General features: G+C 40.3%; 1 protein-coding gene across 3 annotated transcripts in view; it reads left to right on the forward strand.

Moving 5' to 3' along the window:
- Positions 1–27,583, forward strand: part of ITPR2 (inositol 1,4,5-trisphosphate receptor type 2) — a 248,277-nt gene that overhangs the window by 73,389 nt on the left and 147,305 nt on the right. For all 3 annotated transcript variants that reach the window (XM_062491836.1, XM_062491838.1, XM_062491837.1), the window contains exons 14-24: positions 940–1,081; positions 2,322–2,480; positions 3,377–3,549; positions 5,655–5,774; positions 5,876–6,061; positions 6,609–6,860; positions 7,740–7,884; positions 8,806–8,956; positions 22,437–22,630; positions 24,979–25,096; positions 25,989–26,058. In XM_062491836.1, the coding sequence (XP_062347820.1) occupies positions 940–1,081; positions 2,322–2,480; positions 3,377–3,549; positions 5,655–5,774; positions 5,876–6,061; positions 6,609–6,860; positions 7,740–7,884; positions 8,806–8,956; positions 22,437–22,630; positions 24,979–25,096; positions 25,989–26,058 (1,710 nt within the window). The remainder of the gene's footprint in view (positions 1–939; positions 1,082–2,321; positions 2,481–3,376; positions 3,550–5,654; positions 5,775–5,875; positions 6,062–6,608; positions 6,861–7,739; positions 7,885–8,805; positions 8,957–22,436; positions 22,631–24,978; positions 25,097–25,988; positions 26,059–27,583) is intronic.

Raw genomic sequence — 27,583 nt, forward strand, 5'->3', positions numbered from 1 at the left:
GGCTTTTAGAGCTAAAGCTCACTCAGAGGGTTTAGGTGAGCAGCCCAGCTCACTTGTGGATAATGGGAACCTTGTGTCTTTCTCCCACAGAAGACTGAAAATCTCATGGGGATCTTCCTGCCTCTTTCATAGCTGGCAGATTTGTTATAGACTAGATATTGACCAAATTGAGATGATGCTAAGTTTTTAATATGGAAGATTACTGGTGCTGTTAAGGGATATTCCTTGAAATCTGTGGACATCTGTGTTTTTCATTGCATGTCTGGCAAGGTGTTAGTAACGAGGAGGCAAGGATGACTTGGCTTTCTTTTTTTCTCCATTTATATTCTGTCTTTTTGCATTTTCTGAAGGTGGGAGAGAAGGAATTACTATTACTGTCTCTGTCGTTTTTAGCACCTGCTTCTGACAAGTCTTTTGTTTAGCAAAGAGTGAAACAAAGACAGTTTCTTGGGTCAGTATACATAGGAGAACAGTTATATATGAATATATATATATGAAACAGTTTAATGGGTCAGTAGGGAAATTATCTAGTGTCAGAGTATTTTTATTCCTCTAGTGAGTCCATCATCTTGTTTCATGGAACCATGATAAAAAAGCATAAAAATCCTTGCTAGGCTGTGGAAACTTCTTTTTACTGCTTCTGGGCCTTGAGGCCAGCTGGTATAGATTTTGGGTCTCTGAATACTGTGTATCAATCCAGCAGCCTGTATTTTTTCCTTGTTTTCCCTCTGGTTGTTGTTTAATGCCATGGTAAACAGCCCTGTGATTGATTTAAGCTTCTGCTGAACAGAGGCTTGGAATCCTTAAGTACATGTCAAACTTAACTTTGCAGTGGTGGAAGCTCCGTTGTGCCAGGTAAAGCTTGTGATTTTCATTCTCAGTGAATCCTACTAAGTGTTGAGTGACTGTTTATAATAATGGTTTGTCTATTCATTCTAGGTTTGTAACCAAGCTACTGGAAGATCTCATTTTCTTTGTTGCTGATGTGCCCAATAACGGGCAAGAAGTTTTGGATGTGATCGTTACCAAGCCAAACCGGGAACGACAGAAATTAATGAGGGAGCAAAATATATTGGCTCAGGTATGTCCTACTGTGCTAATAACTTAATATAATTAATAACTTAATTGTATTTACGAACAGGTTGCAGGAGAGAGTGAGGTGAGCAAAACTTATTTTTGGGTAACTTGGCTTATGCCAGATTGGGTTTGTGTCTGCTTGGATTGGGTAGAAATGACACTACTTGGTCAAAGTTCATCTCTTGGTCCCTGAATCAGAGTCAAGCACACAGGGCTGTAGAGGGCTCTTAATTTCATGTGATTCTGATAAGATCATGTTTGAGAGCAAATTGTTCACAAAATTTGAGACAAACATGGAATATGATCCCCCCATCTTGCAAATGTTCCTCATATTGTTCATCTATGGAACTCTGACTTGGTCTGCATGAGGGTAAACTTGCCAGTAAATAAAGAAAATGTCCTTTTTGAGAAGTCAACTGAAAGAAATTTACAAAAAGGGAAAATGATGAAACTGGACAGCAGCCAGAGTTGTCCTCATTTTTCATCACTAATTTATCCAAAGTTAAGGCATGTAACTAAAACTGTTAAAAGTTGGGGATAGTAAAGAGAAAACAATGTCAGTCAAGTTGGTGGGAAATGTAAAGCTAACCCCTGTGGGAAGAATAGTTTGTAAGGATAGTGTAGAAGGGAATCTTTCCCAATGAATTACAGCTGTACTGCTGTGTTTCCACACTAAGGAGTGGAAACAGCCTTGTCTGCCCAACGAGGATGGGTGTTATAACAGAGTGGGGTAGCTGGCCACTAGTGACAGTTGCAGTTGGAGTCTGGGAGTCTGCTGCAGCCTGTGACTGAGAGGAGGAAGGGACATGTGGTCATGCAAGGGACAGACAAGGTAAGAATATGTTGTGTGAGGGACAGACAGGGTTAGGTGGCCAGGTATGGGACAGGTTGGGGTTTAGCCAGTCATGTAGAAGAGAGAAGGCAACTTGTAAAGAGGAGAGAAGGAGTCAGTGCTGTGTGGAGCTGCCTGTGAGGAAAGGAGTCAGCGTTGCCTGAGAGAAGTTCATTGAGAGAAGACATGAAAAGTTTTTAATAAAGGACTGGTGTTGGTGTTACTCATGTCTGTCTTGACATATTTACTACAAACCCCAAATGCATAAAGCTGTGATGTTTCAGATTGTGTCCCCACTTGTGTTTAGTCAAGGATGTTGTGCTGTTTCTGTTGGAGGACACTTCCACTGACTGCTGTAGGTCCAGCAGCAATCTGGGTCTGGTTTTCACTCTGTGATCTTGATTTTGAACAGATATTTGGCATCCTCAAAGCTCCTTTTAAGGACAAAGGTGAAGGATCAATGTTGAGACTTGAAGATCTGGGTGACCAGAGATATGCTCCCTACAAATACATGTTAAGATTATGTTACAGAGTTCTAAGGCACTCCCAGCAGGACTATAGGAAGAACCAGGTCAGTGGTATTGAGGATAATTTTCCTCCTGTTTTCTATAATTTTATGTCCTGGGTTTGACATGACTCTCTGCATTTACAAGTGGGATTCTTTGGTAATGGGGAAAAGTTGTTTTTTGTTTTTTTTTTCCTCTTTGTTTGTGTGTAGCTTAGTAGTGTGTGAATTGAAAATTAAACAATGAATATCACAAGTTCACTTTGTGCTTTTGCAGGCTCAGACTGAGACTGGGGTTCACTACTTCATTCATGAGCTTTCTGTTATTAAAAGCATATTCTTGGAGCCTGGATTGTGAAGTAGGAAATCTGCAAAGCTGTCTGTTTCTCTTGCTTAAATATTTGTAGAGGAATGGCAGTGAGTCAGAGCAGAGGTTGTTATATCAGGTAGCCTGATTTCTCACTGCTGGATACTCCCTATGAGCAAGAGGTATTTCAGAACATGGACTAAAGGGACTGGAGATAAAAACATGAACTGCTATGTGGCTTCTTTGTTTTCTTTCCAGTGTTTTACAGAAGTATTTCTGTCCTAAAGGGAGAGAAAAGGAGGAGGGGAGACTCAGGAAAAAAGCTTCTTAAACATTATAAAAACCTTTCAGTTTTCCCTTTTTTTTTTTTTTTTTTTTGAAAAAAAAAAGAGCTTACCATTCCTTGAATTTTGTATATTTTTTCATGCATTTATTCCTTTGGTTTATGAAAGAATAAGAAGAGTTAGTCATCCCTAATATGGAGTCTGTTTCTCAGGGTACATATTTGAGATATTCAGAAGATTTTGTTCAGGCCAGTTCACAGAGGAAAGTTTTGAGCATTATTTTGATTGCTAACTGAACTGGATGCCTCTGGTTCTAGAAGAGAAAACATTACTGCCCAGCAGGTCATCATGGGAATTTCTCCTTTTTTCAGGAATACATTGCTAAGAACTTCTGCGTCATGCAGTCCCAGATTGGTTATGATATTCTGGCAGAAGACACCATCACAGCTTTGTTGCACAACAACAGAAAACTACTAGAGAAACACATCACAGCTAAAGAAATAGAGACATTTGTGAATTTACTCAGGAGAAATCGAGAGCCCAGGTTTGAAGTGGTCCTCATAGCATTTTTGCAGTAGCTGTGAATTGCGTGCTATTCATTGCTTTGATATCTTTCTCCCTGTTTTGACCTGGCAGACAAAAACCCTACCTGTACAGAAAATATTAGCACTACCTGTAATTCTTGGAATTTAACCGTATCCACATTTTAAAACTAGGGCTTATGCTCAAAGAGGGCTTATACTTCACAGGACAACTTTGAAAATTTGGTCTCAGTTCTGACTGGGGCAAAGAGAAATGAAGAGAAAGTTTGATTTCTCCAAGCTCTGTAAAACTGCCACTTGTGTTGGTTCCCCTGCTAATAATCCTGGTGTAAATTATAGGCACATGCAAGTTTTCCTAAGCTTTTATTAATATCAGTTTTTCTGTGGGTTCTGGTTCCGGGTCAGACCTGAAAAGAGCCAAAAACAGTGAAGATCCCATAAACCCATGTCCTAGACCAGATTTTGTTCCAAATTAAAATTTCTGGCCTTCAACTTCACTCAGCTGTTTTTTTGTTTTTTTTTTTTAAATAAGCTTTGGGTCAGAATAGAAAAAAAATTGATTTCTTTATTTTTAAATGGAAAAATCTCATTATTACTGGGTTTTTAGTTGTAAAATGAGCAAAGTAATACATGTATAAGAAATGAACGTACTGAAGGTGAAATATTGTCATCTGTACTTGTGAATACCATTTTCCAGGTAACCATTAAGGATATTGCTTAAGGCTCTGGTACTTCACTGCCTCAGTTATGTTCGTTATTGCCTCTTTTACCTCACTCTGTAATCTCATGCCTCTCCCATGCTCAGCTGGGTTGGGCTTGGTCCATATGAAAAGGAAATCACAAGATCAGCTCTGTCTCTGAAGAGCCTGTGCTTACTGGAAGTTGCACATTGTGTTTTCTTGTGGTGGAAGATGAACTGAAATTTGTGCCATAACCACATCATGCAACTGCTGTGTATCCACTTCTTTGAGGAGTTCAGGAGCAAGAAATGATTCAAAATTGCCCCTTACCAGAATGGTGTAATCTGAACAGTAAAGACTTGATCTTGATACTGATTTTTCATGGAGAGTCTTGCAGATTTTTGCAGCGCTGGGGTGAGTGAGAATTCTGGCATTCTGCTCTAAAACATGAGCTACAAAATTAAAAACCTTCCTGAATTTTGGCTCCAACCAGGTGACTTCCCCAGAATTCCATGTAATTATGTGCTGTTCGCTTTATTTTATTTTTGGGATTGCTATGCACTTTTAATTACCAGTTGCCACTAAATTTCATTTCAGTTATGGGTGGATTTTTTCCTAAGTCTACCCTAAAAACGCTGTCTGTGCTCACCCACTGCGGTTTCCAGAATTTAGTGGGGACTGTGGTCTGTGCTAGAGGTTCAAACTGTTGGATCCTTGGATGGCTGATAGCAGATGGTCAGAGTTTGTACCTGGATTTCCAGGAAAGTGGAATATAAGATCCGTGTCTGTGCCTGCTGACATCTGCTCCCCCACCAGCTCTTGAGCACCTTGCTCAGTTTTAGCCACATTTGCTAGAGGAGTGGTGGGTTCGGAGATACTTAATTTCTATGAATATCATGGAAAGTGGAAACTACATAGAAGGAAGAGGCCCTTTTTATATTGCAGTGTGTCAAATGCTGCAAAATGGATTACTGTTACTGCACACGCAGGAATCCCTGTAAAGAGACAAACCCATGTACCTAATGAATGCCCCAGCTGTGCGGAAAGCCTCAGCCTGAACATTGTTAAACATCAGAAGACCTAAATTTGAGAGACAAATTCATAGGAAACTGATTGCCCTGCAAAGCTTTGTTCTTTCTGCTTTACATGGAATAGCCTCTTTGAATGCGGAGTCCTATCTGCAGGTCCTGTCAGATCTGCACTCTTCTCTGGTAGCCCAGAATTCTCTGGCATTGTTCAAGGCTGGGTTGGAGTAACCTGATCTAGTGGAAGGTAGTGTGAGTTACAAGAGTATGAACTGGCAAAGATCATATGTTGATAAGTATCATGATACAGAGTCCCTCTAGTCTTGCCCATCCTCTAGTGCTGAGTGCTAGGTTGCTGCAGTTCCCTATTAGTAGTTTAAGTCTCTGTTTTTTTGACTGCAGATTCTTGGATTATCTGTCAGACCTGTGTGTATCTAACACCACAGCAATACCAGTAACTCAGGAACTCATCTGCAAGTTTATGCTGAGCCCAGGGAATGCTGACATTCTCATCCAGACCAAGTAAGCATCTGTAATCAGAACATGCCACCTTTTTGTTGTCTGCTCTCTTAAATTCCCAGCCCTTTGTTTGTGGCTCTCTTGTGAATGGTTTGTGTTTGCAGGCTGGTTTCAACCCAAATGGACAATCCCTTGGAATGCCCGGTCATCTCGGATGACACTGATGAAGAGGAAGTGTGGCTTTACTGGATTGACAGCAACAAGGAGCCTCATGGCAAAGCCATCAGGCATCTGGCTCAGGAGGCAAAGGAGGGCACAAAAGCTGATTTAGAAGTTCTTACTTACTACAGGTAAAACTACTTATTTGAAGGGAAGAAAATGTAAACTCTCCGAAGACCCCCAGTGCTGTTCTTATCCAGTTAATTTGCCAATATCAAGAAAGGAAACCAGGTCATGCCAGAAACTGAGATTAAAAGTTCATTTCAAGTTTTTTATGTGGGAGTCATCCGTCTCTGCTGCCTGTTTCAGTTTCCTTTGCTCATGACATTTCTGTGTGTTTTTTATTTTGCCTCTAACCTCTTACTTATTGGGCTTTAATTTTAGGTTGTGCTGCCCTGGAAGCAAGGCACAATCTGAGGACAGTGTGTCCTGAGTGCCTTGAGGATTAGGGAAGAAATGGGATAATGGAATAATTATGAAATTGAACCAACGATTGGACAAATAGTTTTTAATGTCAAGTCACTCCCTTGCTTAACAAAGTCACTCTTGTTATTTTTTAGGATTCATATCAGGTTCACAACAGGCTTGTAACATGAGGCTCTGAGGTGTGTTCTTTCATTTCCAACAGATTCCCTTGAATACCATGTTATTACCTGTTTGTTTTTTTTTTTTTTTAAGGTACCAACTGAACCTTTTTGCAAGAATGTGCCTGGACCGCCAGTATCTCGCCATTAACCAGATCTCAGCCCAGCTGTCAGTAGACTTGATCCTCAGGTGTATGTCTGATGAAAGCCTCCCCTATGACCTGCGGGCTTCCTTCTGCCGGCTGATGCTGCACATGCATGTGGACAGAGATCCCCAGGAGTCTGTGGTGCCTGTCAAGTATGCCAGATTGTGGACTGAAATTCCTACCAAGATCACGATTCATGAGTGAGTTGAAAGTGTCTCAAACTAAAGTACAAAAGCTCTTTGTCGGGTTAGTCTCAGATCAAAATGGTTGTAGATGCCCAATGTCCACAAAACCTATGTATGAAAAGGCATTTTATTGCAGAGCACAGAACTGTTAATTGTTGTTACTCTTGCAAACTTCCATGGGAAGCTCTCAATCACTAAATATTTAAATTTTATTTTTCACTATGTTCTTTTATTGAACAAGCTGGGGAAGATGAAGTGGCCTTTCCTCAAACCAGCTGGACTCCATGTAATCCAATTGTGTCTCACATGACACGTTTGCTAGGCTGGAAGTCTATTTTATACCTCAAGTTCAACAGAAAGCCACATCTGGGAAGCCAGAATTAAGACACAGCTGCTGTCCAGAAACAGCTCACAGAGGCTTTGGCCTTCACTTTAGCAATGTACTTAAGGATGTGGTAAATTTAATTTTAGAGAAAGGACTACAGATTTCAATGTAAACCCTGTCTGGCTCCACTGATTTGATGGAGCAGCAGCACTGGGATGCTCCCAACCAGGGAGTATGTGGCTGGAGAGACAGAGGAAGAAGCACAGCAGTGCAGCAGACAGTGCTGTTTCTGTTAATGACCTTCTTGAATTGCCACAGCAAGGTGCAAGAGTCCTATCTGCCACAAGAGTGGTGTTATCCTGTCTGTGTTCTTCCCATTCACTTCAAGCCTTCTTGGTACTGTTGGAGGGAAGGTTTGTGCATCCACTTTCCATATCTCCAGAGAGCTGGACTGAGTAATTTCAGAGGATCATGATCAGTTTGTTGGTTTTTTTTTTTTTTTTGAGTGACGGCTGCTCCTGATATTAGAGGTGTTCAAATTTTTTTTCTTTCTCTGCCTTGTATTGTAGGTATGATTCCTTCACTGACTCCTCAAGGAATGAAATGAAGACCAAGTTTGCACTAACAATGGAATTTGTAGAAGAGTACTTAAAAGAAGTTGTGAATCAACCCTTTCCATTTGGAGACAAAGAGAAAAATAAACTTACATTTGAGGTACTTCTCAGCTATCTGTGTCCTACTTACTGTATTTCTCATTTCAGATAAGTTAACATTGTTTCTTTCAAAATAAAGCCAGTTGCAGAATAAATCTTGGTATAAAATAGCCTAAGAAGCACATTCCTAATGTCATTGTTCTTGGTGATGACTGGTGCTACAGAAAATCATATTCTTGTCTGCTGTATTTTTCCAACCTTTCCTTCCTTTTCCTGAGGTGGCTGCATTTCAGTGGAAGGAGAGGGGATTTCTGAGGGGTGAATGGTGAATATTTCTGCTCTTTCTACATTAGTAAAATAGCTTTTAAGGATTCTTCAGTATAAGTCTGTGCTGTTTTCTGTTTAGGGTATTACACTCAATGAATCACTCTGACTAACCTAATCCTGTGGTTTAAACATTGTTTGAAACTCCTGACAGAAACCTTAGATAGGCCTAGACTTTCTAGGTTCAAATAGCAAAGAATAAAGGGGGAATGCTTACAGCTTTTATAGTTCTTCCTCCATCTGACTTCTTTGTTGCTATTGCCTCTGGTCACCTGAAATCACCTCTATGCATATTTGTCATAGTCATCTTACTCTTCTGCTGACTTCCATCTTCTCCAAAGCTGCTGCCTCTTTAAGTAATTTCCCAGGGTCTTTTTTCTTGATCTTGTATATTTTCACAGATGCAATTTTATCCTCTCAAGCCTTCCTAAATCTCACTCAGTTTTGCTTTCTGCTGTAACCTGACTGACCAATTGCTTTGTGTAATCCTGACAAACATTTCATGTCACTGGCCTTAATCCAAAAATCAGTGGGAAGACTCGTGCTAGTCTGAATGCACTCAAGATCTGAATCTCTGTGGAAGCTGCTGTGTGAAATGCAACTGAAAACCACAAAGGCTGTCAGTGCTTCCTTCATTTTTAATTTCTTTTTCTCATAGGTGGTACATCTGGCTCGAAACCTCATATACTTTGGCTTTTATAGTTTTAGTGAGCTTCTCAGACTGACCCGGACACTGCTGGCAATTCTAGATATTGTTCAAGTTCCCATATCATCATACTTCGAAAGGCTGAGCAAGTTTCAGGATGGAGGTGAGATGAGCAGCAAAGACTGTTATTCTAGTGGGTAATTAGCTTTTTAAGTTGGAAATAATTTATGGAAAATCTCATTACTCTTTCAAGGTTCTGTATTCACACATCAGCCCACCTACAGGAATGCATTGCAGGGAACATTAATATGATCAGCTAAAAAGGAGCCATTTGAACAGAGCTGCATCCTTCATGACTTGTGGGTACTGCATTGGTGTTGCTGCTCCTTTGCTTATTGGGAACTTTCAAATTTGGTTCTAAACCTCAGTGCCCCTTGCTCTGAACATCCTGAAGGAGTTCAAGCAGTGTTTGCCTGGACACAAGGGTTATGGTAGCTCATCTGTGGCACAGCTGATTGTAAATCTTCTTAGCACATCACTGAAAGAGAATGTGGTGGTTCTGGTCCCACAGTAGCAGAAGTATCCAGTGGAAGTCTAGAAGAGGTCATCCTCTGCCTATGCTAGCTTAGGATATTCTATTTTGAACCCAGACCACAGTGCCTCTCTGTCAACTCTAGGACTATCCTGTATATCCCACTGCCTTTGCTACCATGGTGTCAAACTGGGTTGAAGAATGAGCATGCCAGGAAGGTGCTGAAATGTAGCAGTTTAGTTTTCTTGTGTGAGTGGAAGGGAGGTGTGACAGTTGTGTGGGCTGAGGGTCCAGAAGACAGACTGACAGCAAATTCTGTTTTAATATGTAGCTGGTGTTGCCAGCCAATTGGCTCAGGGCACCAAAATGGATGAGCTGTCTTGTTAGAAACAGTTATTTTGTGTTTTCTCTGGGAGGCCTTTTCCTGGCCTTGAGTTTTTCTAATCATCATTTTGCTCAGTCACTCCCACAGATGTCCTGCAGGAGTGTGCTGTTCTTCACAAGTCTTTTCTTTGAGGTTCACACACTCTGGAGAGGTGTGGACTGTCATTGTCATCTCTGAACCAAGAAGTCAAATGCTTGGTTCTCTTGCTCTCCATCACTGCCAGCAGACTTTACTGACACCCTCTGGAAGTGTTTCCTGCAATGCAGTGCACACCAAGTTATGCTGTGGCTGGCTGCAGTCCCTCCTCAGCACTAGAGAAAAGACTGGATGCCCACACACTTGGAATTATGTTTTCCTTTTTTGTCCCCGAAAGACTGCATTGCAGACTCTCTTCTTAAATGGCTCTGGACACAGTTTGACTCCAGACAAATCTTGGCATATTGGCAGCGTGGGACACACAGATGTGGTTCTTCTGCTTAGTTCTTACTCTGCCCAAGCCTTAATCCTGATTACACATCTTGTTTAGTGGTTTCTGCTCACATTCATTGCCCATAAAATCATGTTTTGTCATTAATTCCCATTTATTTCTGTAGAAGGGTTTCCTTTCAAAGTATGTAAGAGAGGAACCATCCATTAAGTGCAAACAGACCTCAGTTATATGAATTTTATTAGTTATATGCTCTCAGTTATATGAATTTTCTTAGCAATTCCATGCAAATCAATGAATTTGCTTGGAAATAAATGAATGTGAAAGAATGCTGCACATGGCACCACCGTGCAAACTGAAGCTCAGTAGCATTTTTAGTTATGCTCAACCACGTGCTGCAACCTTGTTGGAAACTTTTTGCCAGAAACCTGGTTTTGTCTCATGTTCTTTCAGCAAAAAAAGGCACAGAACAAAGGTGTGGTGTGTTTGTATTTTTTTGTTTGTTTTGTTTAATTAGATTCAACCTTTATACAGATTATTTAAATTTCTTTCCTGCTGTAGCTGTCTCCATGGCTGTTTACCTTTCAAATACTGATCAGTTCAGGATGTGACAATACATGGATTTTTTTTTTTTTTTTTTTTTTTGGTAATTACCTGTGGGTTGGTTTGGTTTGTTTGGTTGGGGATTTTCCCATTTTTCTACTAACTTTGTCTAGAACGCTTTGGAGAAGTTTTTTTGTTTTTTTTTGCTGGTGCAGACTGTTGTCAGTCCTGCCTGTAATCTTATAGGAGTCTGGAGATATTGGCTGTGCTGTTTAGACTTAAAAGCAGGCATTGGAACGTTGCTGTGGTGAGACAAGGTGTTTTTATGTAGAAATAGCTGAGGAGAGGCCTTCTACAGTCTCTGTAAAAGAAAAGGATGTCTTTGGACACAAAGAAAAAAATCACAACTCGAGCAAAACAGGAACGTTTTTCAATAAGGAGAACTACACAAGAATCGAGCAGCATCACTTTGGTTGCACATTGCACCACTGAGAGGTGGTGCTGGGCCTCTGCATGTGTTGGCCTGTAGATGATCCTAAGGGTGAGTCCAGAAGCACAGGTGTTCCTGGATCATGTGGAGTCTGGTTCAGTGTTGTCTAGGATCCACTGAGGAATGAACAGGCAAGCACAGAAATTGGTCTTAGAAATTTTTTCTAGATCTCCCCTCTGAGAGCAAGGACTGTTCACCATGCAAACCTGTAGGCACAGATTGATTTTTTTTTTTTCCATTTTATGTTAATTATAAGATTGTACACCCAAAGGTTCCCTTCCCTTTTTACACAGATATCCTCTCTCATAAAACTCTGTTGCTCAGAACACGTTACTTGTTTTATTAGTTACCTGTCCTGCCTTTTATTGTCTCTTTTAATTTATTATACTGGTCTCTTAGGCTATTGAAAAGGATTAAAGTAGAAATTATCTTAGTCTGGGCTTTTTCAGATTTGGAAAGTGTGATGGCAATTTCTTCAATCAGAATGGTCTGTGGATTTTTTTTTTTTTTTCTAGCAAGTGTTTTCTTATTCATGGTTTCCATAAAATACAGACAGATGGATTGTTCCCTGCCCTCTTTCAGGGTGGTGGGAGCCCTCTCTCCAGTCAGGTGGGGGTGAGTGTGAGTTCTTGCCTTTAGAGGAGGTCAGATTCCACTTTCCCACATCTCTCCAGACTGTAGCATCCTCTCTGGCAGGTCCAATACTTATAACAGTCATACCAAACCTTTGCAGAATATTGCAGGTAGGTGTCCCTCCAACACATTATTACTCTAGGGATGTGCAGGTTAATATAGCTCTTTTTTTAAAGGAAAAATAGCTTCCCTCTGTTCCAAAAATCATTACAGTGATGTTTTTAAAACAAAGGTTTTTTTTTCTGTTGTGATTTTTGTGTATATGTTGTGAATGTATGAAAGCTTAATTTTGGAGTTTAAAGAAGCTGTTGGGGTTTTGCTTGGGTTTTTATGTTTGTTGGTTGAGTGGATTTTCTTTTTTTTTCCCCAAAGCTTCCAGTCAGGGATCACAAATGTCTAGGCATAAGCTTTAATTCAGTAAGAACATGTATTTTATTCCTTGAGCTTAGGGCTTTGAAGTGTAGCTCTAAACTCCAGTTTTGATAAACACTGAAAGCCAGACATGATGCCTGAGATTGATAGTTTATTGGTATAAACAAATATGTTTAATTTTTATCAAGCATTAGAGGCATGATCCTGTAAGTTCTTTGTAGAAAAAGTGCTACTGAATGCCATCTTAGGTTCTGTGTATTTTAATTTTCAGAACTATTTAAGTGTAAATTTGCAAAGATTGATAGTAAATCTATATTTAACAACAAGATTTTGTCAATAGTTATGCCGATTCAGAAACGCAGCTATTTTCAGGTTCTAAGAAAAATGACTTGAAAAGAGGTTGGCCCAAATGGATAAGTCATGTAATTCCTATCCTACAACTGTAGTACACAGAAGATAGCATTTCTGTAGAAGTTAAAAAATTTGGTCAGGATCTATGTATTTTACATGATAGGTTTTGTATTTCAGTTTTCTTAAAATATATTGATTTCTATGGGAAAATCAGTGCTGAATAAATCTGGGGGCAGGCAGATGATGCTGCCTTTCCATTGACTTGTTCCAGATCAGCAGCAACAAAAGTTTCCGGCATCTGATTGTGGTATGCGAAGTTGTAGGGAATTGGTGAGCTGGAATCCTGACTGGTTTGACAAGTCCACATTGTAAAAACTGTAGTCAGGATTTTGGGAAATGCATTAACGATGGGTGGAAGAATGTGGTGAGTCTTGGGTGTGGAAAGCTTTCCTAGAGGGGTGTGCACCTCAGAATTGAAACAACTGAATTTTCAACCACTGGTCTTCAGTCTTCTTCCTTGTTTAATATTTATTGCTTAAGTACACCCATTTACTTAGTAAAACTACTTGTTAAGTGAAGAATTATATGTGACAAGTGTTGAACTGCTGAGGTAAATCTGCAAAATGGGATGTATTTTTAGGCTTAGTGGAAGTTGCATGAAGACTTAATTAAGCTTTTACCTAAAGATGTCCTTTTTCCTTCTTTGCTTAAATTTGGAAACACCTTGGTAGTTGATGTTTTTTCTGTGGGTTTCTCTGTCTTGGTTTGACAAAGATTCTAAAAACATAGAGATAGCATGGCTTGGGTTGGAAGGGACCTTGAAGATCATCTCGTTCAAACTCCCTGCCATGGGCAGGGACACTTTCCACTGTCCCAGCTTGCTCAGAGCCCCATCCAGCCTGGCTTTGGACACTTCCAGGGATCCAGGGACAGCCACAGCTTCTCTGGAAAACCTGTGCCAGGGCCTCTCCACCCTCACAGGGAACAATTTCTTCCTCATATCTAACCTAAACCTATTCTTGTCAGTGTGAAGCCATTCCACCTTGTCCTGTTGATGATCCTTACATTATTGTAAATGTTAAGCCTTACTTCCTCTAGAAAGCTTATTTTTAATGCCACTTTCAGATATTTTAACCAGAATTAAATTTAATGTGCATGTAGTTTTCATGTGCGACCTTATTTAATGAAGGCAGATTGGATAAAGTTGGCTAAGAAACAGGAGATCAGATCCTGTAAAAAGTAAGGATGTATATTTTTGGAAATGCTTCTTATCTAGATTGCACCCTAAAAATGAATTGACTTGAAAATCTTGCAACCAACTTCTTTTTCTGTTTCAGTCAGTGTGTCTTAACTTTGATTTATTTTTGTGGATATTTGGAGCTGTTTTCTGTTTCTTTTTTTCCCTTTTAAATTCTAAAAAAATATATAGGTTATATAGAATATATTACCTGTATCCTAAAGAGGCCTTTTTTTTTTTTCTTAAGGAGAAAATGAGGATTTCATTTAGTGGTGCTGTCATTCTGGCACCTTTCAAGAACATTATAATCTCTTGAAGCTTTAATTAAAAGGTAAATGCATTGCTTTCCTAGTAAGTGCGCCCTGCTGTATCATTCTAGAGTAAGGAGCTGATCTGCCTTGTCCAATACTGCTAATTTATTCTCTGTAAATTAAAATGCCCATCTTTCTCTAGGTGCTATTTGGTTTTTGAAATAGCTGATTTTAGTCAAGCCATGCAACTACAGCATATGTCAGGTCTGAAAGGGTAAGCAACATGGTAGTAGCAGCAGGTAAGCTACACATTTGCCATGCAGCTCAGTGCTGTTCAGTTACTGTTGTTTGGAAATAAGAATAATGACATGCCAGGAAACACATCCTTGAATCTGAGCTCCGTATGTCTTGGGATGCAGTTGACAGTACTGAAAAACCTCTCAGTGGTGCAAACCTGGGTTATCTCCAGAGTGTGTCTGTCCCTTGGGAGTGCTACAATTTTCCTGAGCTAGCATCCACAGCCATCAGTAGGAGTCTTTTGGTTTCCTTTGCTCAGTCTTTCTAAAAAAAAAAAAACCAACAGGTTTTGAAAACTGCCTACAACAAGATTAAATTGCTCCCGCCTCTGTGACTGTCGTGTTAAATGCGCTGCCCACAACTGCCCGACTTGATGCCTCTTTGTACCTGTTCAGACTGTGGTCAGATATCCCAGCTGCTTCATGTTGTGTCTGCATCTGTATCTTGGTGATGTGTTCTTCCTGCAGACCAAAGGGACACAAGATTCCATCCTTCCAGGGGGCAGAACAGGGGAGGCCTTTGCTTCTGGAGTCTTCTGCGCTGGTGAGGTCTGCTGCCTTCACTCTGCAGAGAAGTGCTTGTGTTTCTTTGGGTCAGGGGATTCTTGTCCGGACTTCTGTTGCTGTGACACAGCCCAGGAGCCTGGGCTCTGTTCCAACTTCATGTAGGTCACATTTTCTTCCAGCCCTTTTGGCTGCAAGTAGAGGTACACAGTTACTGGAAGCACTAGTGAAGCCCCTGAGGGTTGAGAATAAAGCTGCACCTGCCTTTTCTGTGGTCCCTATGGGTCCTCTGCATCCAAGCAGGATGAGATTTTATCCAAGATTATTAGAAATTACTGTTTCTCAGCCCTGCATCTGTGTCTGCTACCTGCACGTTTGTCTAGTTAACAGTTTGCAGTATCTTCTTTGAGGCATACTTTGATTTAGCAGGGCTAATGAGGTAGTGGCTGCTTGGCAGACTGGAGCAATAATTTATACCAGCAGTTTACAAGAAAAGAAAGGTTATAAGAGGAAAATGGAAAGTTAACTGTGTTAGTCACAGATACCTACAGAGAAGAAACTGCTGTTCAGTGCAGAGTATTGCCAGCCCAAAGGGGAGGTCAGTCCGAGAGCTTAATTCTGTGGCCTGAACCATTTCTCTTTCCTTCTTACTCTTTCCCTCATTACAAGACCCGTGTATTAATGGGATTCCAGAAACCATTGCTCTTCTAGGAATCGATATCTGTCTTACAGATGTAACTCAGCTAGGAGGCTTGATTCCCATGGTGCTTTTTGCCCTCAAGGCCAGCATGCTGATGTATATATTTTTTTACTTGGACTAATGTCCGTGGCATGAAAGCCATGCTTCACACTGCTTTGTGGTTTTGGGGCTAGGCAAAAAGCCCAGAACCTGCAGAATGTCAGGAGAAGGTGAAGTGTGGAGTTTCACCATGGCTGGGCAGCTGAGAGTTTTTATATCAAAAGGGAGGGTTGTGGCTGTGTTGTGGCAAACTGGAGGCTGGAGTGCCCAGATTCACTCAGGGGCTGGGTAGCAAATATGTGTGCATGGCATATTGTAAGTTTTTTCCTTTGTTTTATCTCATTACTTCTGAGGACAATAAAATGTGGAAGCGATACCTCACCATGTGTCCTTAATGCCAGGCATTAGGTTTTCTGTAAGCCTTACCTGAGGTCAGCTAGTTGTTGAGCAGTGAAAAATGGTTTAGTGAAGACATAAAGTGTGATTCTTGGCCTGTTTATGGTAGGTTCTGAAGTCTTTATGAATATATTCTGTAGAAAACCTGTAAAAATTAATACCTCTTTCACAAGCAGAGCTGTAAGGCTTTAATGCTTCTGGCAAATAATATACAGCTCTAAATGGTATGAAATAAAATGTGTTCCTTTAGGTAGTGAAGTGTTGTTATTATATGTCCTTAAAATGGCTGTAACTTTTCATGAAGAAAAATTAACTTGCATGAAGCAATGTAGTCAAATCAGCAAAGAAATTTAGAGCTAAAGCGGCCATGGATTCTTAATCTTGCCCTTGGTATTTAGACATTGCTGCACACCAGGTTCCCTGACAGAAGATCCCTGAGGACTGGTGGCCTTGTGTGCTTTAAGACAGTACTGAAGCTTTCTTTGGGAAGTTTTTGGTGCAGCAATAGCATAAATCTCGCTGAAATCCCCAAAGCAAATGATATTTGGAGTTTTGCTGTTTTGAATACTGCCTTTAAACCTGTTTGAACGCACCTGCACTGACACATGGGTTGAGACAAGATCCTGTGTGCTGGTTTTGGCTGAAGTATCAGTGTCCTAGTCAAAAGTGTGCTCAGGTTTGATGACATCAGGGAGTTGTTTCTATAACTCAGTAACTACCTAGACCATGTGAGAATTGTCATATTTTTGTAAAGCCTTTGATTTCTTCTTCCTACCTCCTATTTTGTTTGTAAGCAAGATCGAATAATAGATTTGATTTTTATGGGCAGGTTAATGAAGGTTGTTGGGTAGTGGATGCACATGCATTTGTCTTTTCTAGTCATTAACAGACTTCTTGAAGGTCTGATCAGACCTTTCATTATCTGAAGGGAATCTACAAGAAAGATGGAGAGGGGCTATTTACTCTAAAGGCATGAAGTGACAGGACAAGGAGAATGGCTTCAGACTGAGAAGGGGTTTAGATGGGGTATTAGGAAGAAATTGTTCCCTGTGAGGGTGGTGGGGCACTGGCACAGATTGCCCAGAGAAGCTGTGGCTGCCCCATCCCCTGAAATTGTCCAAGGAAAAGCTAGATGGGGCTCTGAGCAACCTGGTAGAAGGTGTCCCTGCCCATGGCAAAGGAGTTGAAGCTGGGTGGTCTTTAAGGTCCCTTCCAACCCAAACCAGTCTATGATTCTATGTGGCAGCTCCCATTTAGGTACTTAGTTTCCAGAAGCATTGAGCATCCAGCTGGTCCAGTCCCTAATGAAAGCTGCTTGGTGTTAAAATCCTTTTGAAAATATGGGCACTTAAACTTCTGTGTAGGGAGATGAGCACTGTGGGAAACTGTTCAAACTAAAAATGGCTGAGCAGTTTTCAAAACTGAGTCCTAGGAATAGATCTTTCATCCCTCTGTGTTCAGGAAGACTGAACAGCAATGATAGTAAGAGCAGGCTCTGTCCCCTCATGGCAGCTAGGGACCAGATCAAGTTAAATAAACGAGGCTGCATGTTGATTCCCTATGCTCCACAGAAATCCCCAAGATGCCAGGATGGCTGGCTCTAAGGGGATCTGACAGCTTTTGAGGTTTCCACTGACTTTTCATCTACAGCTTCTCCATGGTTCTCTGCACTGTGTGTGAAATATTCAAAATTTTGTGGGTCCTGGAGAGCAAACTGAGGATGTTCCATAGCAATGGGCTAGGAACAATTGCAAGAAAAGGCATGAATTGCCAGCTGCCTTTGACAGTTGTTTTTCTTACTGAATATGGTATTTTGTCACTTATCATCCATACTGTATTGCATAGCAGATTGTTGTTTACTTTTGTATTCTGCTTTTAGAGTTTTTGCAACCAGTAAATGATTTAGCAAGAAAATATGTTTATGTAGAAAATGAAGTGTCAAATTATCCACTGTTTCGATTAGTTGGGTGGTTGTTATTTTTTTCCCATAATTGACTCCTCTGAAAAGCCTTTCTTCTCAGAGAGGCCGCTGTGTTGTCAATCGTGCCAAATTGTATAAGATTATGTGCTACAGTTTTGTGACAGAAACTGATACTCATTAGGAAGTTGTGATCACTGTAATAAAAAGTAATGAAAAGGAGATGCACAGTTGTCTATTCAAAACATGACAAGCATTCACTTCTTTCCTCTTCTTTCACTGTCTGTCAATCTGCAGCTTCTTTAAATTACCACTTGTGCGTAGTGAATTCACTCTTCCATTGACTAATCTTGAGACTGTACATTCAATAGCAGACATTTTTAGTAGGTCCACTGCTTATAGAAGACTTTTGGCATCTGACTTGTCTTGGCAGAGGGAGGAACAGAAAAGGGAAGATTGGAAAAAGATTCATGGAGATTTCCTCGCATTATTTTCCTCTGTTGGTCAGTCACAGCTCTGAGCACTTCTGCAGCAGTTTGCTGCTGAGAGAAGTGGTTGGTTGCACACATTAGCACCTCACAACAGTGCAAGGACTGTTCTCTCCCTGCCCTGCTTCACAACCACATATAAATGTTAGGACCTTGACCTCAAAGAAAACAGCCAAAGCAGTCAGGTTAAGGGTGGCAGTACCATATGGAGGCACAGCTCAGGCTTCTCTTCACTTATCTCTAGCAAAGTGCACATAAAAGTAATCAGGGCTCACATCTACTTGCTCTCTCTCCTGATTTATCTCAGTTAACTAGCTAAGGCAGTAAGTTAATTTTTCCTTGGTCATTGGTATTCAGGAAGCACTTTGGAGATGTGACTAAGATCAGAGCTCCCTTATTTTAGTCATTGTGTGCCCATGTACTGAGAACTTAAATCTCTTTTATTGAGCTAGTATTTTGTCTTGCGCTGTTGCAGGCTTAGCTGGCAGAGAAACAGTCCCTTTTTAACCTGCAGTAACTTTACTGTGTTCCTTCCCTCAGGGAAGCACACCTTTCCCTGCTGGGACAACCACGTTTAAAGCAAGACTGCTGCTGGCCCCTTGTGCTTGTGTCTGACAGGTTTAAATTCATGCTTAATGTGGTCCAGGCTTCCAAGGCTGGAAGACAACAGACAACACTGAACATTACCAGTACTGATTACTGGGGCATCATTTGGGAGAGAAGCTGCTGCCCACTCCTTATGTACATGAAGGAGCTCCATGGCTTCTTTCACGGAGTAGAGCAGCTCTTCTCAGTGTTGAAATGCATCAGCTGCTTCACTGCCATCCATGAATGTTTTGCTTGACTGCTGTTTGCTCCTTGGAGAGGGTTGCATATCATCAGCACCCTGCAAAACCTAGTTGTTGAAATATCTTTCTTGAAAATAAATGCTGGATTGCTCTGATTGTGGCAGCATTTTAATTCTGGGAATGTTCTCTTCAAGCCTGCTCTGAATTAACTGAAAATTATAGTCAGCATCAGGCAGTTGGTTAAAGGTTTTCCAAGATGGCACCTTGTCTCCCTGCTGTTATTGACAGAAATAATGCAGTATTGAATCACTACCCATTTCAGCTGTAAATACTGAACTGGATTAAGTAGACATTTCTCTTGCTAAAATCCTTCCCTATGCATTAATGAAATGCTGTTTGAAATGGCAGGGATAAGTACCACTTTAATCCTCCTTCACTTTCCCACCTCTATCCTTTGAGATCAGTTGCATTAAGGTCAATAGTGAAGGAATGCTGTGGACACGAGGGTTTGTCCTTATTACTGACACCGTTGGGAAGCAGCCTCATAGCTGCTTCTCACTGGTTTGTGCCAGCTTTGACCACTGGTGTTCTGTGGGTAACAGGAAAAGACAGCAGTCACCTCATTTCTTGTTATTTCCTAGATGCTTTTCTAGGCTCTTGTATCACACTATCTGAGTGTCACAGAGTCTTTGCTATTGCAGGCCTCTCACTGTCCTTCCTAGAGGTGGAAAAAGTGGTCTTACTCATTTATGGAGGTCATCCTGAAATGCAGAGACAGTGACTAATTCGTTTTTCATGGAAGGAGTTGAATCCTATTCACTGCTATGCCTATGCATCATCCCAGTAATAGCTGAGAAATAAGTGAGATATGGTCCCGGCAAAATCCCAGCTCTCTCTCTCTCCAGGAACATGAGGTCCACCCAAGATGTTGTCTGATATTTTGTCCAAAAGACACTAACTTTTTTTTAGCTTTATACCGAGTTGATTTCTTGAAGGGTCAGCAGGACCTTTTCAAGATGAAATGGAATTCTTTATTCTCATTTGGGACAAACTGCATTGTATCTTGTTTTTGAGGATGATATCTTCTGGACTTGTCTTAGACCTAAGTAGTTTCCTTATCATTAACCCTGTTGACTGGAGTTTGTTTTTAAAGAATTCCTGATCTTTCTAAATGCTTTCTATTTATGTTTCCCTCTGCACAACTGAGCAAAAAAGGATTTTGAAGCAATGTTGGGAGAGGTGATGATAACTTCTCAACTGAGGTGTATGGCAGGGGTATTGCAGGCCATGATGCAGCTGCCCAAGCTGCAGGTCTTGTTGTGGGCTTATCTGTCAGCATTAAGGACAGAATGAAATGGATTTCATTTATTTTGTGGTTTGAAGATGAAGAGGACACAAAATGTTGGTTTAACTGAAGGTACTTTAAGGGGTGAAAGTCCTCCATGGAGTACTGTAGCTTTGCACTGGTGCACTGAGTGGTGATCAATACAAATACTTGTTTAGCACACTGGGAGAAACGAGTTGGGGAGTGGGAGAGAGATATCCATCCCATATTATTCCCACACTGTTTTGCTTGATTTGAGAATAAAACGCACCATTTTCACTTTGTGTCATGAAGGGTATTTGTGATGGTTCTATTTGCTTTATGCCTGTGTAAGCAGTTAGAACTTTCTTTGCCTGCCGAATGTGAAGGATCCAGCCCGTAGTTTGACTTCTAGGTTTTTTTCCCTAATGTCATGCAAAACCAGAAGTACATTTCTCCCCTCACCCCTCTCTTTTGTAGGAACCTGAAGTATTATTTTCAAAAGACCAAATCAGAGTGATTGCACACCAGACCAGATGCTGAATAGGACCTCAAACCTGACACTAATCTGCCTCATTCACTTTGGAAAAGCACCCTCTTTGCATGTCTCCCTTTTAAAGTTGGGGATAAAGACATCCTTTTTTCATCCACATTGTAGTTGAGCTATATGGATTGAAGAAAGAAGGGACTAAGGGGAGGATTTTGCCAACAAAATAAAATCCAGCCTTGGCTTTTTGCAGGAGGGAAGAGGGTTTCTTCAGTGTGAGTAAAGCTTGGCTGTGGCATGGTGATTAAAGTGTACTAAAAGACAGACAAGAGCTATTTAAGCTTCTCTAACCTAAGCTTCATTTCCTTCAGTTTTTTCTTTGCCTTAGTGCAGCCTAGGTCCTGGCACTCTTCCTGTGAAGAGGAGCTGTCATTCCTTTCCTCCATTCATTCCTATCTGTGCTTTGCAAGAAAGGAAACTAATTCATGTAGCTATTCATGTAGGTAGGTAGCATGATATTCTCATGCTTTCTTGTCCCACCTTTGCAGGGAAGTCACGGATTCACTGAGATGCTTTTGCCATCAAAATTCACTATAAAAACCAATATAATCTGCAGGAACAGATGGTTATTTCTTGGTAGATTTTGCAGTATAGCATTGCAACCTGGATAAAGGTTTTACCACATAAGTGTAAAATAATTTTTTCCTTCATGAATAATTTACAAAAGGCACAAAAAAGTGATTGCAGATACCAGTTTGACCTTCAGGACAGCATTCAAGCCTGGCATTCTTCTGGGACTTTTTTTTGAAGGGGGATTGTTGGCTGGTTGTATCAGTTTGGTTTAGGTTGTGGCCTATAATTTGAATCACACAAAGAGATTAATCAGACTGGTACAACCTCATCTCTTTACTCTCTTTTAATGTGACACACAAAACTCCTCCCATGTGTCTCCAAATTGCAGCAATAGATGCTATTAATAAAATACCAATAAAAGTTTTCTATTGATAAGCATAGGTACTGCAACTGCTTGCCTAGGGATCATCTCTAATACTGGATATTCAACATTCAGTTTGCAAATATTCTTAAAAACAGGTTAAACAAACCTCTCTAAGAAATTATCTTATATGTGGATAATACACCTTCAGGCAAAGGAATGGGTGAGATTTCTTTAGTTCTACTTTTTATTATTTGTTGAACATGTTAACAAAATTCTGGAAATATTTTGGTGTATTTGCTATCTGTTGCCCTGTAAGAATGCATATCTTGGAGAATCAGTGTAGAAAATTTTTGCGTAATTGGGTAATCTGAATGAACTCAGGAACTGAGGGCTTCTTTTTCAATATATTGGGTAATCTGAATGAACTCAGGAACTGAGGGCTTCTTTTTCAATATACCTCTTGAGACTGAAAAGGGGTTTGACAACATGGGTGTATGTGTGATATACAATGTTGTAAACGTGCTTTAGTCCAAGGAAATATGTTTGTGTTTTTGTTTAATGCACAGGGAACAACGTCATGAGGACCATCCATGGTGTAGGAGAGATGATGACCCAAATGGTGCTGAGCAGAGGGTCTGTATTTCCCATCAGTACCCCTGACATACAGCCAAGCATTCACCCAAGCAAGCAAGCCAGCACTGCAGACAGCGAAGATGTGATCGTAATGGACACCAAATTGAAAATCATTGAGATTCTGCAGGTAATAATGAGGGGTGGCATATTACACAGCAGTCATTTCACGGTTCTTTACTCACAAAGTAGCTAGTTTTGTTACCTACATTCTTACTATTCACTGGGTTGCTCACTGTAGAAATAACTCCTTCATATGAGGAAGGATAGTCCTCTGTGTGAACAACTGTACAGTTGTGGTCCTCACCCTGTTGTACCAACTTCACTTTTGAAGGTACAGGATGTTGCAGAAACTTTCCCACTGTAACTGTGCAATGACAGAACTTGTTCTCTAATCTGCCTCACTAAGGTTTCCTGAAGACAGTGTGTCTGTTTCCAGTTTCTTTCACACTCATTTAACACTGGGATGGGTATTTGATTTAAGCATTTGACCCCTCTGTTGCAGTAGTTGGATGGAGGGCAGAATTGGCCCTGGCCCCACCGAAGTTGTGTGAAGCAGTGCACTTTTGCATTGCATTTAATGCATTTCAGACTTCCATTATTGTGTTGAGAACAGACTGTGAGCTGCTGTGATTTTCTCCCAGCTGACCTGACAAGCTGTGTGACACCAGCCTGCCTCCTGAGATGCAGTTTTCACTTTGTGCTGTTAACAAGTGAAGGGGCGCACGCTTGCTCTGTGCATCAAATCCTGGATTCTGCAATGCTTAGGCCCTGAAGGAATGTTTCAGTGTCTTGTATAAATTCTCTGGATTTGTTGGTGCCAATGTCACTTCTGAAAGCTTCCATTTGTTCTGACTGCTCATAAATTATTTAGATGACTCTAATTACTTATCATCTGGAAAGCAATCAATTGTTACAATATACTCAATACTGCATTCTTTAGTTCTAGGCCTCCTTTACTTTAAAACTTACAGTGAAAGACAGAGTGTTATGAAATTATATGATCTAAACAGCACCATTCATGTGTACTGCTTTTCTTTTTCCATATTTTTATGGCTGAATTTCTCTCCATACTGTCTTGCTTTACTTGTCAATGCCTAGGAGAGTGATTCCAGGACCTTGTCCTGTACATTCCCTGAGGGAATCACATTTTGTCTCGTCCTTTCCTTTTTCGCAGCACATTCACTGCAAGAGCACTCAGGATTGAAGAGCACTTAATCCTAATTTCTTACTTAATCTGTGGTGTGTTAGTTAAGGATTAGTCACATGGTCAAATTACTTAAAATAAGCAAGTTGTCATATGCTGGGTGAATCCCAGTAAATGTGCGTATAAATAGTCCTACCCACAAGAAATACAAAATAACCCACAAGAAATACAAAATAATTCAGTTTTGTTTAAAATGCAGTGAAGAAAGATTAATTTAAATCATGTTACCTTTCAGTACTGTGTTATTAGTCTCAAAGGTGAGTAAGAATATTTTAGATTTATTGTACTAATATGCATAGCAAGTACAATGGTGATTAAAGCTGTTCTACTCTCAGAAATATTTCAGTTTATAGTAATTTAATTCTCAACATATCTTCCTATTGCTTTAAGTAAAGACTTTTTAACTTAGGATTTCTATTCTGCCCTCAGCCAGAATTAAACAGATGGTCTGATAGACTTAGTCGACTATGCATGGACTTGGGAAATTTTTATTTTTAAAAATCTTGCTTGTACAGTTCTGGGAATCATGGAACCAAAATCATGGAACTTAATCATGGAACCAAAACAGACAAATCCTGTTACGGTGGGTCTGGGAAGCATGTTTGACTTTAGCTGTAGATCAAGGAAACTGGTTGCCACCATTTGCTAAGTCACCTTTCAGATCACCTGTCATTTCAGTCCTGGAAACTCAGCATGTTTTTCATCCCCACTGATTGTAAAATATGTTAAATTATCTTAAAGCTGTTTGATTATGTGCTTGCATTTCCTGTGGGTAAGAAGCATCCATGTGTATAGGTGTCAGCACTTAATTTGATACTAATACTTTCAGCCTATTTATTTTCCTCACTATTCCAATATAAAAGCATCACTTCCTGGTCTGAATTAGGATTTTTTCCTGTATGAGTTTCCAGTTTCACAGCTGAGGAACAAAAAGGCATTTTTCAGGCATCTGAGATGGTAAGCCTTCAGCCTGTTGTGCTTGCTCTCTATTCCACTCCATGGGGCACTGGAAGTCCAGCTGAAATATGAAATAATTGATGTCAGCGTGGGCTTGAAGATTCTGATCTGCCTCGCAGGCAGTGAGAACAAGGCAGTGTATTGGAGCCCCTGGACACACCAGTGGTACTCAGTAATCCATAGGGCAGAGTTCAACATATCTCAGGATGGGCAGGGTAAAGAAAGGAATCACAGAAAACTGGTGAATGTAATGGACTGTTTTTTCATAGTAGATTTAAGTTAATTTGCTTCACTTTTTTTTTTTTTTCTTGTAGTTTATTCTCAGTGTTAGACTGGACTACAGAATATCCTACATGCTGTCTATCTATAAGAGAGAGTTTGGGGAAAACACTGAAAATGTTGACTGCTCTACATCATCCCCACCTGACACACCAGGGACTACCTCAGGTAAACCTTGCTACTTTCTTTCAGTGCAAAGTAATTCTGGGTAGGTGACTGCAAACACTGAGCTCAGCTGCAGCAGAAAGACACAGGCTGCTGCGAGTATAAAAGCTTGTGGAAAAAAAAAAAATCTAAGGAATTCCATAATGCTTTTTTTGCTGGCCTATCCTCCTCTAACAAAAAAGTGATTCCTTTTTTTCCCACTATGATATTTTGTTCTTTTATTTGTGCTCTTCCCAAAACACTTCACGGTGGCAAGTGGAGAATGGTTGGGGATGGATGAGGACAGGTTTAAGTGAGGTGAATGTGGTACAGGAATGATTTGGCTTTCCAGGGAGCCTTCCCATGCCCACAGAAGTGCTCAAAAGGTCTGTGTGAACACCTGCAAGCAGGGGAGAATTGGTTTAGTTGGAGGTGAGCATATGTATAATACATTGGCACTAAAACCTTGTAATAAGTTATATTAAAGCTATTCTAAAGGAAAATGACAGTGTGGTAAATAACTGGGTTTATGGTAAATTTTTTAAAGTTCATATATGTGCTTTGCTTGGGTTGGCTCACGTAAGAGAAAACATAAAAGTTTGACAACCTGTGTCATTTGTGGGCCACTGCTGGTGGCTAGTACAGCTCCAGGACCATATGGCTTTGGTTCATCACCACAGTTCTCTTCCTCAGGAATAGTAATACACAATTTAACTCTGCCTTATTTTCTGTTTGTTCTCTGCTACTCTTGCAGAAAGTAAATTTTGCATAGTTAGGGAATGACTAGTTAGACCTTTACTTGTTACCGTCTGCTTTAAAGAGGAACAGAATTCCATTTGGCTGTGCAGATTAAATGATGATTATTGGCTTTCTTTGTTTTCTTCTGTTTTTTTTGTTTTCTTTTTTCCCCCAGCAATTGTTCCTGACATAGATGAAATTGCAGCTCAGGCTGAAACCATGTTTGCTGGCAGGTATATTCTCTGAAGTTTTACCTCTATGACTATTTCTATATCTTTTTGTTCATGTCAATATTTCTCATGGCCAATGTCTGTTTATTCTGTGCTTATTTTTAGAGCCCTTTCTCTTCCTTTGCCTGCTTGTTAATTGCATAAGCCATACTTGAACAAAAATGTGCCAGGAAAGACCTGGATTTCAATCAAGCAAACAGCCCAGCTGGCCTGGATGGCTGTGGGATTGGCTATGACCACCCTCTTAATTGTAGGAGAGTTGGTAGAAAGTTTTTGTCATGTTCTCAAAGTCAGCTGGGGAATGGTGTACAGGTATATTAGGCTAAACCACACTAATTTTCTATTTATCTTATAATGCCTCACATTGGTGCTGAAAAAACACTCTTTTTCTGGTGTGTTTTATGGCTACAGACCCAAATTTCCTGGATCAACAGCTTGCTGTTGACCCTCAGTATTTCTTATAGACCACATGACCTGTTGCCATTGCACTTGGTGTTCAAACTCCTTGGGAAAACTCTGCCAACAGTAATATTTCCTGTGATTCCTCATAGCAGGAGTGGACCACTTGCCATGATCTCCTGGTCCACCAGAGGCCTGTAGATCACAATTTATGCTTGCAGAGTTTTGGATGGGATTTCAGCTACACTGTGAACAGGAAGAAATAACCGATGGAAAACACTCACACTGGAGAGTTATTACCATTATCACTATATTGGTTTAATTTTATGGGTATAATTATACCAGTAAAAATTAATTCCATTTAGACAAGGCTGTAGACTTTAAAGTTTTTCTTGGAGCTAAGGATAAGGATCCGCAATGTGGGCACTGTGATCTTTCCTCTCTCAGTCCCTCATGCATTCTCAATCTTTACCAGCACAAGCAATGTCTCCAGGCCTCTCCTGAACTCCCATAATGTAAAACAACACACAGCCCTTGGCATCTGCATCTTTAAAATGAACAGAGAGACTGAATGGCTTCTTGGAATCATTATTTCTGCTTTGATATGTTAAGTGTAAATCTGCTTTCTGCTGTTCCACTTTATGAATATGAATCCAGAAATATGATGCTTTTGGCAATTATTGCTATTTTTGATGTTACTTTTTCTTAAATGAAATTTTAATAGCAGCTGAAAAGGGAAGGAGTGAAAAGGAAAGGGTCACAATAATCTCTGATGAAATGCAGTTTACTTCATTTAATTTGGACTGGGGATGAGCCTGGCTTAGTTTATCCATGACATAACTTAATGCTTTTACAATATAGATTTTAATCACAATGTTTGACACATTTCATAGATACTTCCTTCTGCTCCATAGTGTCCGTTCTGCTACATGACTGCTGCAATAACTGTAGGATAGGAGTGCTGATAAAGTATGTTAAAATCATATTTATAATTTCCTTCCTGCAGCATGTCTGATTTGATTTTAAGAGCTCTGTCCAGTGAAGATTGTGTACAGAGGCATATGTATCTCAAGAGCTTTTATTTTTTCTTATTTACTTTACTTTATTTGGCCCTTTCTTCCCCCATTTC

This window comes from Cinclus cinclus, chromosome 4 (genome assembly GCF_963662255.1).
Source record: "Cinclus cinclus chromosome 4, bCinCin1.1, whole genome shotgun sequence".
Classification (NCBI taxonomy): domain Eukaryota; kingdom Metazoa; phylum Chordata; class Aves; order Passeriformes; family Cinclidae; genus Cinclus; species Cinclus cinclus.